The sequence below is a fragment of the Dama dama genome, chromosome 4, assembly GCF_033118175.1.
Source record: "Dama dama isolate Ldn47 chromosome 4, ASM3311817v1, whole genome shotgun sequence".
Taxonomy (NCBI): domain Eukaryota; kingdom Metazoa; phylum Chordata; class Mammalia; order Artiodactyla; family Cervidae; genus Dama; species Dama dama.
In genome coordinates, this window is record NC_083684.1 from 48471832 (window position 1) to 48486411 (window position 14580).

The window sequence follows — 14580 nt, forward strand, 5'->3', positions numbered from 1 at the left end:
TTGCCATTTCCTCCTCCCTCCCAACCCAGGGATCAAAGCTTAATCTCTTACATATCTTGCGTTTGCAGGTGGGTTCTTTACCACAAATGCCACTTGGGAAGCGCCAGTAATCAAGATAAGTCACATATATTTTTAAATTTCGTTAGTTATTGTTTTTTATTTTTTTACTGTGCTGGGTCTTCGTTGCTGCACGTGGGTTTTCTCTAGTTGCAGTGAGTGGGGGGCTATTCTCTAGTTTTTGTGAGTGGGCTTCTCACTGTGGTGGCTTCTCCCAGGTGGTTCAGTGGTAAAGAATCTACCTGCCAATGCAGGAGACCCTGGAGACTCAGGTTTGTGCCCTGGGTTGGAAAGATTCCCTGGAGAAGGAAATGACAACCCACTCCAGTATTCTTGCCTGGAGAATCCCATGGACACAGGAGCCTAGCAGGCTACAGTTTGTGGAGTTGCAGAGTCAGACACGACTGAGCAACTAACACACATACTCTTGTTGCAGAGCATGGAGTCTAGGTGCTCAGGCTTCAGTAGTTGTGGCACATGGGCTTAGTTGCTCTGTGGCATGTGGAATCTTCCCAGATCAGGGATTGAATCCGTGTACCCTGCATTGGTAGGTAAATTCTTAACCACTGGACCAACAGGGAAGTCCCAGACAAGTTATATTTTTTTAAATGTATATAAATGCAAAAAAATTCATGCTAAACAAATTATCAAAAGTTTACATAAAGTTAGGTGGTGGTTGTTTTCTGACCCTGCTCTACTGGGCAGTGGGAAGACTTGTTCCCAATTGACCGAAGGGTATCCAGCTGTCTATGCTCTGGTCTGTGGGTTTATGAGGGTTGACAGGTGTGAACAGATTGGGCAAACTGGAGCTTTATATCTAGCCATGCTTTTCCACTTGATTCAACATATTTTGTATTTGAGAAGTGTAGATAGGGGCTCATATTTTTCCATGCCCCACAAGCTCCAATAGGACTCCCCAGGGCACTGGTGTTGACCCTGGATTCCTCACATAGCTTTCAAAACATACACTGAGGCAGAAAGCATCTTCAGATGGAAACAAAACTGCAGACTCTGCCTATCCCTACTTCTGCTGAACATTTTTGCCAAGCATAAACACCCATTACAGAGTGGTCAGCAGCCTGATGAAATTTTGAAACCAAATTACAGCAGGCTAGTGCTCTTTACCATAAATGAGTCATTTATCCTGTTATTTGATTCTTAAATCCTTTAATACATCTCCCAAGAAGTCTGCTTTGGAAAAATCACCAGAAGAATTAGAAGAGAGAGAACAAGGGAAGACAGAAAACCTAAAAGTTGTTTCCTCCTGATTTTAAAAAATTAAAATCCAGTTGGCCTGTACTATGAAAATGAGTTAGTTGAATTACAACGTCTACAATGTTCTGTCTACAATGTTCACTAACAGAACACCAGTTTCTCTCTACCTTCTTTGCAAAACAGGGAACATCAAGGGGAGACGAATCCTGAGCCTTGGCTTGGGGAGGCAAGCAGGGAAGGTTAAACGCAGCAGCCAGGACAGGGAGGGAACCTCTGGGGACCTCCCATTTCACAAGGTTCTCAAGAAAGGAGGGTTGGCCCCTTAGGTGGTCTCCTCTGTTTCCCAGGGTTTCGGCTTCTACTGGGCCCATTCCCTTGGTTGACAACACTCCAGGATAGAAGATGCTGGAAAACAGGCCTTCTCTCCATTTCCCAGTGCCTCTCGGGATGACTGCCTGGCCTCTGGGGCCCCGGGAAGGGTGGGTTTCCAGAGGCCTGTTAGAATGGTCGCCTGGTCACCAGTGTCCCCTCACAGGCCTGGCTCTGCGCAGAGCGATTCATCTCAGGGATGTGGCGGTCTACTTGGTCGCGGCCAATGAGGAGGGCAGGTCCTCACACAGAAAACAGGCCTTAGTCCTGCGCCACCAGGGGCGGTCCTGTCCTCAGGTCCCCTTAGCAGCTCCTCGTAGCCCCTTTCTCTGCCACCCCCTACCCATCACCCCTCCCCTCCCCTCGCATCTCAGCCGGCTCCGGGAGGGACCGATTCTTGGGCGGGGAGGAGGGCTGCTGGTAGCGCCAGGCTCGGGCCGGGAGGGCGCGCACTGGCCAGGGGCCTCCTGCGCGGAGCTGTCCAGCACCGGAGGCGGGGCGCGCGCCCCCCGCCCGCCCCAGCCGCCCGCACCCGCCCTGCCAGCGCCACTGCGGCTCGGCGGGCGCGTCACGTGGCTGGCGCGGCGCGGCCTCCGGGCTCGGGCGGGCCAAGGGCCGGGCGGCGGGACCCGCGGACGCTCCACCGGCGGCACCGGCCAGGCGGGCTGGGCGCAGCGCGGGGCGGCCGGGGGGCGCCAGGGCCGGGCGGGCTGCGCGCCGCGGGGCATGGGCGCGCCGGGGGCCCCCGGGCACAGGCCGGCCGCGCCGCGGGGCCCGGGGCGCGGGGGCAGCGGCGGGCGGGGGTCCTCCCTGGCGGCCGCCGCTGAGCCCCCGCGGGGCCCGTGACGCCGCGGCCGATGTGGCCCCGCGTGCGCTGCGGGCCTGCACCGCCGCCTCACAAAGACGCCGCCGGAGTCGCCGCCCGCATCCGGGCCGCAGCAGCCTCGGGGGCCCGAGCCGGAGCCGGAGCCTCAGGAGCTGGGCAGGAGGCGGCGCCCGCGGGCGGCCGGCCGGCCCCAGCATGGAGAAGCTGGCGGCCGCGGGGCCGGAGGGGGCGCCGGGCGCCCGGGCGCAGCTCGCCGTCGTCTGCCTGGGTGAGTGGGCCGCGCGGCCGCGGCGGGATCGGTCCCCTGCCTCGTAGTTCCGCGCCGCGCCCTGGTCGGACTTGGGGCGCCCCTCTCCGCTGGTTGCGGCTGGGGCTCCCGGGACGGGCACTGCGAGAGCTCCTGCTAGAGGCCGAGGAGACTGCGGCCCCCAGCAGTCTGGCCTGCTGGGGTCTTAGGCCTGGGAGGGCGACTCCGGCCGCGGAGCCCCGGCTTCAGCCGGGTTCAGAATAGCGTCCGGGAGCCCGGGTGAGCGGCGCGCGGGGCGGCCCACTGTGCGGGCGCCTGAGATTGGCGGGCAGTGACTTTCTGCCTGACTTCCCCGCTCTTAGCCTGGGGGCGATGGGCGATCCGGGCCTCCGGAGCTGCGGACAAAGGCGAAGCCACCGGGGCTGGGGCCGGTGGTCCCCTGAACGAAGAACTATTTCCTGCCTGGAGTGGGTTGGGGGCGGGAGCCAGCCGGAGCCGGGATAGGGATGCGCGGCAGGAGGCAGCTGCTAGAATGACTCCTGTCTTCTCTTTGTGTCTTCTCAGACCCAGCAGGGCAGGCCTCAGCAGCCCAGGGCGATGTGTCTGGGGAGGGCCAGGGACCCATCCAGCCCTGCCAGAGCTTTTCTGTCCACCTTTCCAGGGCCTTGTGTGCGGGAGAGGGGAGGCAAGGGGTTAAATCCTCTAGCCACATGGCTCCTTTATTTACCATGATGAAGGAGGGAGGCCATTATCTAAGCCGGGGTCATTAGGGGACACCCTATGGTGTCATCAGTGAAGGCTCTGTAATCCCAGCAGGTTTGTTGAAGCCACTGAAATGACAAAGTAAAAAAAGAAGCCTGTTCATTTTAGGGTGCACTCTCCTCTGCCCCCAAGAATCTAGGAGCTGGGGGAAGGCCCCTGCCTTAGCTGCATGAGCAGATCTCAGTAAGCTTCATGGCCCCCAGAGTGCCTGATCCCCAATCTGTCAGTGTGGTCCCATGCTCCTGAGTGCCTGGCTTCCCCCAGGGTGCAAGGCAAGGGGCAGACCCTTTGGCCTCCCCCAAGGCCCTCCCCGCCCAGTAGAGGCTGGGTGTCCTGCCAGGGGGCAGCTGGCTCTCTTCTTCACCAGACATGGGCTGACCCCTGTAGAGATGTTCTCTGCTTCCCTTCACATCCTTGATGTTGGGGAAGGGGACACCCTGAACCTCAGGAAGTTGAGTGTGCCTACGTCTTCTGCTCCCATAACTGCTGCAGGAAAGCATTCAGTGAAAGCAAAGGGCAGATCCCATGGTGGTGGGTACCTGAAGGGGTAGGTGGCAGGCAAGTTTTTTGCCTCTCTTCCCAAGGTCAGCACGGGGTAGTGAGGAGGACCTTGAACCCTGGTAGCTGTAAGTGCCTGTAGAATGGGGGTGATCAGAACTGCTTCCCTCCCTCCCTGGTTGGCTGGCAAGGCCCCTCAGAGGGAGGAAGCCCTACAGTTTGGTAGGAGCCCCCTTCACAAGCAGGGCCCCTGCCTGGGTTGAGCAAGGCCCGGGTTGAGCAAGGCCCGGGTTGAGCAAGGTCTTTCCCTGAAGGATGGTCAAGGCCTGTGGGTCCCAAGCCCGAGAATATACAAGCAAACCCCCTCCCACGTGAGTTAGAATTCCCAAGCATGGGGAATGGCAGGAGTGGTCTGGGGCAGCCAGGCTTGCACCCTGCTCTCTCCCACTATGGGTGTTTGGGTGAGTCCTGAGGTCCCCTGGGGTTCTCATTCTGCCCATCCCAGCAGGACTGTAACAGTGCTCTGGGCCTTACCCTTCGAGATGAAGAGAACCAGCTGTTTGGAGTTTGGGCTGTGTTGTTTTGCACCTCAAGTTTTTAAGCCCCAAGAGCTACCCCCTCTCCTCCTCCTTTCCCCCACACCACTGAACCCGCTTTGTGTTTCCCACAGTGAACATTGTTCTCACCGGGCGGTTCAGCAGCGCCGTTCCTGCCTTAGGTGAGTAACACGCTTCTCCCCTTCCTCCCCTCCTCCCTGCTCTCCTGGTTTAGTGACCTTTGAGTACCAGCCTTCAGGATCCTGGCTCCACCCCTGAGGTCACCTGGCCTTTTTTTTTTAATCTCAATTCCTGGGTATCTTTGCATCACAAAGGAGTTTTGTGGCATTGGGCAAGCTTATACCTCTCTGAGCCTCAGTTTCCTCTTCTGTAAAATGGGTGCATTTAACCATGAAGCCTGGTTAAATGGGCCAGGGAGGTAAGGTGTTCAGCACGGCTTTTGCACGTGGTAGCCTCATACCACTAGGAAACTGTCATGGCCTGCACACTTGGCAGACTGTGCTTCCTGTAGGCAGTGGGGATCCCAGAGAACCATAGGGCACCATAAGATGCCTGCCTGCTTTAAAATTACACCTGGGATTTAGTTTAGGAAGGTATGACTGAGTGCCAACACAGAGGCCAAAGCCATTGATGGAGGAATTTGTTACTTATGTGTCTCGCGAGGAGGGGACATGCCATACCACTTAGGGTCACTTGGGCAACACCAGGTCTAGTCAAGGCAGGCAGAAGTGAGGGGAAGCCTTTTTGGCCAGAGCCTTGATCGAAGTTTCGGTGAGCAGAACAAGACAGGGCAGAGAAAACATCTTAGGGCTGGCTAGTTTGGCTAATCCCTAAGGGCTCTGGGCTAGCGGGGTGGTCTGTCCGTGCCAGCTACCTGACCCTGGGATAAAATATTGGCTTGGTGTGTGAATTAGGTAAGAAGGCTGTAGGGGTTCAGTCTCGCATCAGCCAGTCTGCCAGGGAAAGACCAGTTTCAGGAACACCGATTTGCAGGAGAGATGTAAACACTTTGGCTGATGGTTTGGCCCTGTGATAAGTAGGTGCCAAATAGACACACAGGATCTAAGAAAACACAGTTGAACTCCGTGGTTGCCTCCTGCCTGTCAGAGCGGGTCTGTCCATCTGCTGGCTGTCTTCATGCTTGGGCCTAGTGCCAAGTGCAGCAAAGGCTGCCAGGAGCGGGAGCCTTCAGGGCTGAGGCCATCAGGGGCATTTGCCCTTTGCTGAGGGGGCTGCCAGGGGTTGGTGAATGCATAGGCCCAGGCCCTGGGTCCCTTGGTGCCAGGGGAGACATCTGAGAAGGGTCTCGGGAACTGGAGTCTGCGGGCTTGTTTGCTGTGTCCTGAGCTGTGTCATGGGGCAGGACGTACCTGGGATTTTTATTAATAGTTCTGCTCAGGGCCTGGCTGGCAGCACAGACCCACTGAGGCAGCTCAGGGAGGCGGGGTGGGGGTGGGTTGGGGTGGGCTGTCTCCTGGTTGCTGTCCCTGCGATGGGGAGGCTCGGGATTCACAGAAGCTGCTCTCAAAGGCTTGTCTCTCAGATGCATACTCTCAGCCTCCCTTCCCATTCTCCCTTCAACCGGCTCCTTCCTGCCCCTGCAGCCTGGCCTCCGCTGCTGACCGCGCTGGCTCAGGGCCCGGCCTCGCTCAGCGTTGAGCCGGCCTGAGTCCTGCCTGACGTCATGGCCCCCACAGCTAACCACGCAGTCTCCCCACCTCAATTTCCAGGACCAGACGGACTGGCCTCACCTGGGTCAGGTGTCCGTGGCAGCCATGGTAGAGAGGGGGCACAGGGCAAAGGGGACAAGGGGGTGGCAGGTCTTACACATGTGAGTCCCAGGCCAGGCCCCCTGCTGGTGTGTGGGCGGGCATGTGGCTCCAAACATTTCTGCCCCGGGTTCGAAAAGAGATGCTCCGGGGACAAAGTCCATCTGTAGAGGCAGGAGAGAAATCCATCCAGGTTCAGCCTCCTGTTTGACTGCCAGCGGGGTTCAAGCTGTCTGTGCCTGCCCCCCACCCCCACCCCCGGTGTCCTGAGGCTGCACACGGAGCCTGTGTGGCCACAGGGGCTGGGCTGAGCTGAGGCTGTCCTAGAGCCCATCTCTCACCCTCTAGCATTGCTGAGAGAAGTAGAGACCAGCTTCTGGCTGCCAGAGTGCCTCCTCCCACCCGAAGCGCCGTGCCTCCGCACTTTCAGGGTTTCCCTGTAATTCCTGCTGTGAGGAACCCGGGTCATCACTGTCTAGCCTGCCGCTTCCCCACCCTCACTGGGCTCAGTCCCTCCGCAGGGCCCAGCTGGGCCACCCGGGGACCTCACAGGCTTTTGCCTCTCAGCCCCCATCCTGCCCCAGCTTGTCAGGCACCAACTGGGTCAGATAACCCACCCCCATCACCCCAGACTCTGGCCGCTGTGACCCGGGGGGTTAGCCTGGGCAGCGTCTTCAGGGTGTTCTCCGCTCATCTGGCAACTTTGTCCAGGCACTCTGCTGGGGCTCCTGGCTCCCAGTCATTGAGCACACTGGCAGGTTGTCCAGAGTGCTGGGAGCCCCTGAAAACCAGATTTGCACGCTGTATGTCTTCAGGCTTGCTTATGCCCTCTCAGGAGTATTTGACATTTCTTTGGACCAGGAAAGGATGCTGGTCTGAAAGCGCTGTCACCCTTTGCCCTTTGAGCAGGCCACCTTGACCTGAGCAAAACTTCTGTCCAAGTGAACACAGATCACTTCCAGTTAAGCTCAGACAGACTTCTCTGACTGCCTCTAAATACCCCCAAGAGCCTCCATCCTGCGTCAGTATCTCCCAGCTCCCCTCACTACCCACCCCTCATCACACACGCCGTCTCTGCCCTCACCTCCCACGGGTGTCCCCCCTACTCACCCCACATGCACGCCTGCCTCTAGACTGCCGCTCGCCCACATCTCGCAGCCACCCTGAAATGAGTGGCACCCTCTGACTGCATTTCACTGAAGGGCAAGCTGGGGCCTAGGGTGTGACTGGCAGTGTGGACTCCAGGACTGGACTGGATTCACGAAGCTCTTTCCCCTGCCTGCGCCTGGGTGCTGGGGTGGCGGTGGGATGGGAATGAGGTTGCCGTCACAGAGAAGCCTGGGGCTGGTCGTCTGAGCTGGTGATGCCCTCCAGGCCCACGGCCAGGCAGCATCCAGTCTGGGGTCCTGCAGGGACCCCAGCCTCCCTCCCCGTCCATGGTCACTCTGCATGGGCCAGGCCGACAGCTGCAGTAACTGTGGTCTCTCTGCCCACCTGCCCTTGCAGAAGAATTAACAGTGACTCAGGGACATTGCTGCCCTCAGTGGGGAAATGTCTGGGGCATCTGAGGGGCACTTGGGGTGAGGGATGTCTGGGGGAACATGTTGTCTGGGGATTGTTGAGAAGCAGTGTCTGGTTATCTGCTCCTGACGAGGCTGGTGGTCTGGAGAGACAGGCTTCCCTATGTCATGAAAGAGGGCCAGACGTGGGTCCCTGCAGGCCTGGCTTTCTCTGGCCAGTGTGGGGGAGAAACCGGGCCTCCACGAGGGCTCCATCTTGTGGGGAAAGCCTCTAGGCCACAGTGGTTATTGCTTTGCCTCAGGCCTGTCCTGGGGGCTGAGGGGACAGGGATGACTCCCACATTGGCTGATGGAGCGTCTGACTCCGGGTGTAACGTTTGCTTTAGAGACTCACTGTGGGGGGAGGATGTGCTCCCAGCCCTGCCTAGGGACCCCCCACCCAGCATCCTGGAGGAGGAGGAGCCCTGACCTCACACCTGCCATGGTCCCCAGGTCAGCGTCTCTGTGAAGCCCACAGAGCCTCACCCATCCAAGGAAACAAGTTGCTCAGGCCCCTGATCACCACTCTGGTTGTGTAGTCCTTACCCCCCTGGATTGCGGGAACGCTGAGGCTCAGGGAGGCTGACCTCCCAGGCCCTGGTGAGTGCCAAGTAGGGAGCCTTGGCTGGTAACTCACCAACCCGGGGCTGTCAAGGTTCTGATGGAGACCTGACGTGGTCCGCCTTGCTTTAGGGGTGTGGGTGTTTCTCTTCCAGCCCCTGATCCTCCTGTGAGCCATTGCTGGGGGTTAACCCCGTGTGGGTCACAGCCTTGGATCACCCGAACCTCCACAGGTGGAGCATGGGAAGCTGCTGGAGGGCTTTCACTTTCCTTTTTGCACTTGAGCCTTTTGGGATTCCAAAGAGTCTTGTTGAGAGCCAGCAGAGAGACCCTGCTTGCAGGGCAACAGTCAGGGGTCAGGGAGAGTGAAGAGGTAGGTGGTATCATGGGGCTTGGGCAAAGCACTATGATTTGTCTCCCCAGGCCTCAGTTTCTCCATCTGTATAATGGGCCTACCTGTGCCTGTGCCACAGGCTGTTGTGAAGATCAGATGAAGAAGTGTGGTGAGGGGCTGTGAGGGGCTGGGGCAACCAAGTTCAGAGCCTTGCTTGGTCCTGCGAAGGCCAGGGCACACCAGGGCAGGGTTTGCCACCTTTTAGGCTGGGTGAGCTTTGCTAGGTCGCAGAGGGCATGTGTAACTAATGAAGTGGGTACAATGAAGCCTGCGGGGCTGGGCATAGAGGCACTCATCACCCGTGCCGGCCTGAGTGATGCCTTGTGCTCGCTGACACAGTGGGTGGTTGACACAATGAGAAGCCCAGCCCACTAGAGGACCAGGGTGGGCCCTGACTCTGCCACTTACCCGCTGTGTGGCCATGGGCAACTCACTGACCCTCTCTGAACCTTGGTTTCCTCATCTGGTTATGACATGCCCCCCTGGTGGCCTCCCACTCACACTCAGGATAAAATCTAAATGCCACGCAAGATGCCATCAGACCCAGCCTGTGTTTCCAGCCACCTCAGGATATCGGCCCCTCTCTTCAGGCCTGTTTTATAATCTTCATTTCGCCCAGGGAATCTGCATAGTCTGTCTGCTCCTCCCCCAGTCTGTGAGCCCCACAGAGCCAGACTTTTACCTGTCTTATGAGCATGCCTAGAACTGTGCTTGCCACATAGTAGGTCCTCAGAAAGCATGTGTTGAATGAGGCCTGTATTAGGCCAGTCCTGGGGTGGTGGGGTGGCAGGCAGGGAACCATAGTGGGTCTGCTTATGCTGGGCCACCAGGCCTAGGGCTGCAGGATTCTCCACTGAGCTGAGACCCGAGGCCAAGAGGCCTTACCTGTGAGGTGCCAAAGGGAGCTGGTGGGCTGGCTCCCAGCCCCGCAGAGGGTAGGGGAGAAGAGCTGGGCTCTGGGGCACAGGGTGGACTGTCCCGAGTCCATGTGGGTCCTCCTCTCCCCATGCCATACATACCACTTCCCTGCAGTCTCACGGCACACCCATGCCCTTGGCCATGACCACCTTGGCTGGCCTTGATCCTCCCTGGGAAAGGCCTGTGCTCGGGTCCTGGGCTGGGGGCTCAATGTCCCCCTCCCTCACTGCCCCCTCCCACCCAAAGGTGAAGCCAGCACCTCTCAGCCTCCTCTCCTGACAGCCGCCTGCAGCGGGAAGCTGGAGCAGCACACCGCACGCCGTGGCGTCATCTACAGCCCAGCCTGGCCCCTCAACTACCCGCCGGGCACCAACTGCAGCTGGTACATACAGGGCGACCGCGGGGACATGATCACCATCAGGTATGGGGGCACCGGGGTGTCAGACGGACTCGATGTGGGCCTGCACGTGCTGCATGTGTGATGATGTGTATGTGAGTGCCTGCAACAAGTACAGTGACCAGATGTGTGTGTACGTGTGTGTGTGAACATACGTGTGCTTGTGTATGTGTGTGAGCCCAGCCTGAGCAGGTATGAAGGACACATGTATGTGTGTTTGTGAGCACATGTGTGTGTAGGCGTGGTGGGCATGTGTGTGAGATGTGTAGGTGTGCAAATACATGTGTGAGTCTCTGTGTGCCCATGTACGAGTTGTATGCATGTGAACATGTGGGTGTGGGTCTCTGGGGCTGGCTTCCCAGACCTGGGCCTCTCTCATGGGCTTGTGGGGCTGTCTGTCACCTCGGGCCTGCCAGGGAGGGGAGCCCTGGGACTGGAGGGCATGGCCCAGTCATCTGTGAGGTGGCAGGGGTGTCCTGTCTGTCCTGCAGGGGTGGCTTGAGGCCAGGCTGGCACTGAGCCCAGAGCGGGTTTGCCCCCGGGCCCTTGGGGCCATCTCAGCAGGAGAGGGAAGCAGGGAGGAGCCAGGTGCTCAAGCTGCGGGGATGTGGAGGGAAGCAGGGTGAGGTGATCAGATGGTGGAACCGAGGCTGGAGCCCTAGACGGGGATGGTCATGGGGATGTTTGGCTGGGGTGTCACTCGTAAATGCAAAGCCTGGAAGACCCAGACGCTCCACGTCTCCAAGGCCAGAGGTGTGATGGGAACACATCAGGGTCTGTGCCTGTTTCTCTGTGGCCACTGGGAATCTCTTCAAAGACGCCAGCCTCCTCGGCCACTTCTAGAGTACTCCTCAGCCCTGCTCATCCACAGCCTGGGCCAGTGCTTCTCCCCAGGGGATGAGCTGTGCCCCAGCCCAGGCCTGCCCTGTGCACACGGGTCCCCTCTGTGCCCTGGCCTGGGATTCGTGCCGGGCCTATTGCAGCTAAGCCAGCATGGGGGGATCTGGACCCTTAAACCTTGCCCTTCAGGGGAGAGTGTAAGTGGGGGGACTTGCCTACCATGGGACTCCTGCCTCCACCTCCATGTGGCCTTCGGTTGGGGTACCACGTGTGTTCTAATGGAGGGTGGAGAGGCAGAGAGGAGGCCTTCACAGAGCTGCCTGGGGGCTGACATGTTCCTAGTTGTCCACACTGTCCTGGTTCTTCATGGAGCCACTCTCGGACCCCTGGGGGCCTGCTGAGCAGCTGGGAGTGGAAGAGAGAGGGGATGCTGGGGCTGGCCATCCTTGCTGTGAGTTTAGGCATGACCTGCTGGTCTCTGACCACCCACTCACATCTGCGGTCCTCCCTGCCCCCTGCAGCTTCCGTAACTTTGACGTGGAGGAGTCCCACCAGTGCTCCCTGGACTGGCTCATGCTGGGCCCCGCGGCCCCGCCCCGCCAGGAGGCCTTCCGGCTCTGTGGCTCTGCCATCCCTCCCGCCTTCATCTCCGCCCGGGACCACGTCTGGATCTTCTTCCACTCGGACGCCTCCAGCTCCGGCCAGGCCCAGGGCTTCCGTCTCTCCTACATCCGAGGTAACACCAACGGCAGGGCGCGCCTATGGGCTCCCCAGGGGTGGGGGTGGCATCCTCCATCTGCCCCCTCCCCGCAGGGTCTCCCCCAGTACCCAACTGTTGGAGCCCAGTGTTGGGACAGGAACTGGTCACATTGCTGCCTCGGGGTGCCTTGAAACCCCTCAAGATCACTGACCCCACTTTATAGACCCTGGCTCAGGTCAGGAACTGAGCCTCCCTGGTATTCGAGGCGTCTCTGCCCCTCAGGTGGCTGGGGAGAGAGAGAGTCCAGGGCCCTTCTCCTTGGGTCCTGCCTCTCCCTGAATCCTGCAGAGGCGTTGCTGGGAGCAGGGGGACCTCCCGCAGGCTGCTGGCCCCAGGCCCCAGGAGGAGGGTGGTTCTGCTGCCCCTGACTGTCTCCACCACGCACCTCACCCTGCAGGGAAGCTGGGCCAGGCATCCTGCCAGGCTGACGAGTTCCGCTGTGACAACGGCAAGTGCCTGCCGGGCCCTTGGCAGTGCAACACCGTGGACGAGTGTGGCGACGGCTCTGATGAGGGCAACTGCTCGGCGCCCGCCTCGGAGCCGCCAGGCAGCCTGTGCCCCGGGGGTACCTTCCCCTGCAGCGGGGCGCGCTCCACACGCTGCCTGCCTGCCGAGCGGCGCTGCGACGGCACTCAGGACTGCGGCGACGGCTCCGACGAGGCCGGCTGTCCCGACCTGGCCTGCGGCCGGCGGCTGGGCAGCTTCTACGGCTCCTTCGCCTCCCCAGACCTGTTCGGTGCGGCCCGCGGGCCCTCGGACCTTCACTGCACATGGCTGGTGGACACGCAGGACCCGCGGCGCGTGCTGCTGCAGCTGGAGCTGCGGCTGGGCTACGACGACTACGTGCAGGTGTACGAGGGCCTGGGCGAGCGCGGGGACCGCCTGCTGCAGACGCTGTCCTACCGCAGCAACCACCGGCCGGTGAGCCTCGAGGCCGCCCAGGGCCGCCTCACCGTGGCCTACCACGCCCGCGCCCGCAGCGCCGGCCACGGCTTCAATGCCACCTACCAGGTGAAGGGCTACTGCCTCCCGTGGGAGCAGCCGTGCGGGAGCAGCCGCGAGGGCGACGCGGAGGACCCGGGCGAGCAAGGCTGCTTCTCGGAGCCGCAGCGCTGCGACGGCTGGTGGCACTGCGCCAGCGGCCGGGACGAGCAGGGCTGCCCCGCCTGCCCCCCGGACCAGTACCCCTGCGAGGGGGGCAGCGGTTTGTGCTACACGCCCGCCGACCGCTGCAACAACCAGAAGAGCTGCCCCGACGGTGCGGACGAGAAGAACTGCTTCTCCTGCCAGCCGGGCACTTTCCACTGCGGCACCAACCTGTGCATCTTCGAGACGTGGCGCTGTGACGGTCAGGAGGACTGCCAGGACGGCAGCGACGAGCACGGCTGCCTGGCGGCGGTGCCCCGCAAGGTCATCACCGCTGCACTCATCGGCAGCCTGGTCTGCGGGCTGCTGCTTGTCATCGCCCTGGGCTGTGCCTTCAAACTCTACTCCCTGCGCACGCAGGAGTACAGGTGGGCGCTGGGGCCGGAGCCTCGCTTCCTCCCCGTTCCTGGAGAGAGGGCCTGGGCTCACGCTTCCTGCAGCTGTTGGCCACCCACCCGGGGCTTCTCGGGTCTGGGACCCTCCGGATGCCCGGATGGAGGGAGGAGGGCCCACATCCTGCCGCTGGGGGGCGCCCCGTGGGAGGCGGGAAGTGCGACCCCCACCCTCGTCTGGCCGGCCGGCCTGCATGCTGCCCTTCTGCTGTTGCCTTCAGGGCCTTTGAGACCCAGATGACACGCCTGGAGGCTGAGTTTGTGCGGCGGGAGGCACCCCCGTCCTACGGGCAGCTCATCGCACAGGGCCTCATCCCACCCGTCGAGGACTTCCCGGTCTACAGCGCGTCCCAGGTGAGCCGGCGAGCGGGAGACCCGCCCGCAGCCCCCAGCCCGCCCAACCGGTCCTCAGAGAACGCGGGAGACGGGGAGGCCCAGGGTCTGTACAACCGGGCTGGTCCTGGGGTTGAGGGAGATGGGAGATGAGGCCTCGGCCGGGTGACAGGCCAGGGGAGGGGACAAGGGGGCCTCAGGTCCCTCGGGGGGGTGGGGTCGTGCTGACCTCTGCCTCCTCAGCCGCCGCCCCACCCTCCAGGCCTCGGTGCTACAGAACCTGCGCACGGCCATGCGGCGACAGATGCGCAGACACGCCTCCCGCCGCGGGCCCTCCCGCCGCCGGCTCGGCCGCCTCTGGAACCGGCTCTTTCACCGGCCGCGGGCGTCGCGCGGGCAGATCCCGCTGCTGACGGCCGCGCGCATCTCCCAGACGGTGCTGGGTGACGGGCTCCTCCAGCCGGCGCCGGGGGCTGCCCGAGAACCCCCGGCACCCCTAACGGACACAAGCAGACCAGGGGCAGCAGGGGAGGGGCCCCCTGGCGCCCCCAGCCACGCCTCGGAGGTGGGACCTTCCGCGCCGCCCCCCTCGGGCCTGCGGGACCCCTCGGAGTCCAGACTGGCTGACAAGGACAGAAAGGCTGGCAGGGACCCTCTGGTGGACAGCCCAGCCCCTGTGGACGTGCCTCAGGAGTCCTGCTCGGGCCAGGACCCTTACCCCCCGGCCCTCACTGCCGGTGGCACCCCCGGCCCCCACCCATCAGAGCCACTGGGAGTCTGCAGGAGCCCCCCGCCACCCCGCTCCCCAACGTTGGAGGCCAGTGACGACGAGGCCCTGCTGGTCTGCTGACCCGCCGGACACGCTGATGACCGCCACAGCCCCGCTTTGTAACCAGGGAATACACAGTCGTTTCTACCCTGCCTCCGCGTCCTTCTTTCTTATGGAGAGGCCCACCCGGGAGCTCTGCCAGCTTCCTGTG

At 61.3% G+C, this 14580-nt stretch overlaps 1 protein-coding gene across 2 annotated transcripts; it reads left to right on the plus strand.

Moving 5' to 3' along the window:
- The first annotated feature begins 2653 nt into the window (after nt 1-2653).
- On the plus strand, nt 2654-14516 carry LRP3 (LDL receptor related protein 3). 2 transcript variants are annotated; one of them, XM_061135158.1, is made up of 7 exons: nt 2654-2735; nt 4645-4692; nt 9979-10153; nt 11491-11705; nt 12127-13243; nt 13489-13621; nt 13863-14516. In XM_061135158.1, the coding sequence occupies exons 1-7, from the start codon at nt 2663-2665 to the stop codon at nt 14448-14450; spliced, it is 2349 nt and encodes a 782-aa protein (XP_060991141.1). In that variant the 5' UTR covers nt 2654-2662; the 3' UTR covers nt 14451-14516. The 2 variants fall into 2 exon arrangements, with proteins under 2 accessions (XP_060991141.1, XP_060991150.1); XM_061135167.1 differs by having other exon boundaries at nt 2655-2735; nt 10015-10153.
- Nucleotides 14517-14580: the final 64 nt, after the last annotated feature.

Coding starts and splice junctions, on each gene's coding strand:
- LRP3 (XM_061135158.1), top strand. CDS start 2,663: ATGGAGAAGCTGGCGGCCGCGGGGCCGGAGGGGGCGCCGGGCGCCCGG. Junction 2,736..4,644: donor GCTCGCCGTCGTCTGCCTGG/GTGAGTGGGCCG, acceptor TGTTTCCCACAG/TGAACATTGTTCTCACCGGG. Junction 13,244..13,488: donor CTGCGCACGCAGGAGTACAG/GTGGGCGCTGGG, acceptor TGTTGCCTTCAG/GGCCTTTGAGACCCAGATGA.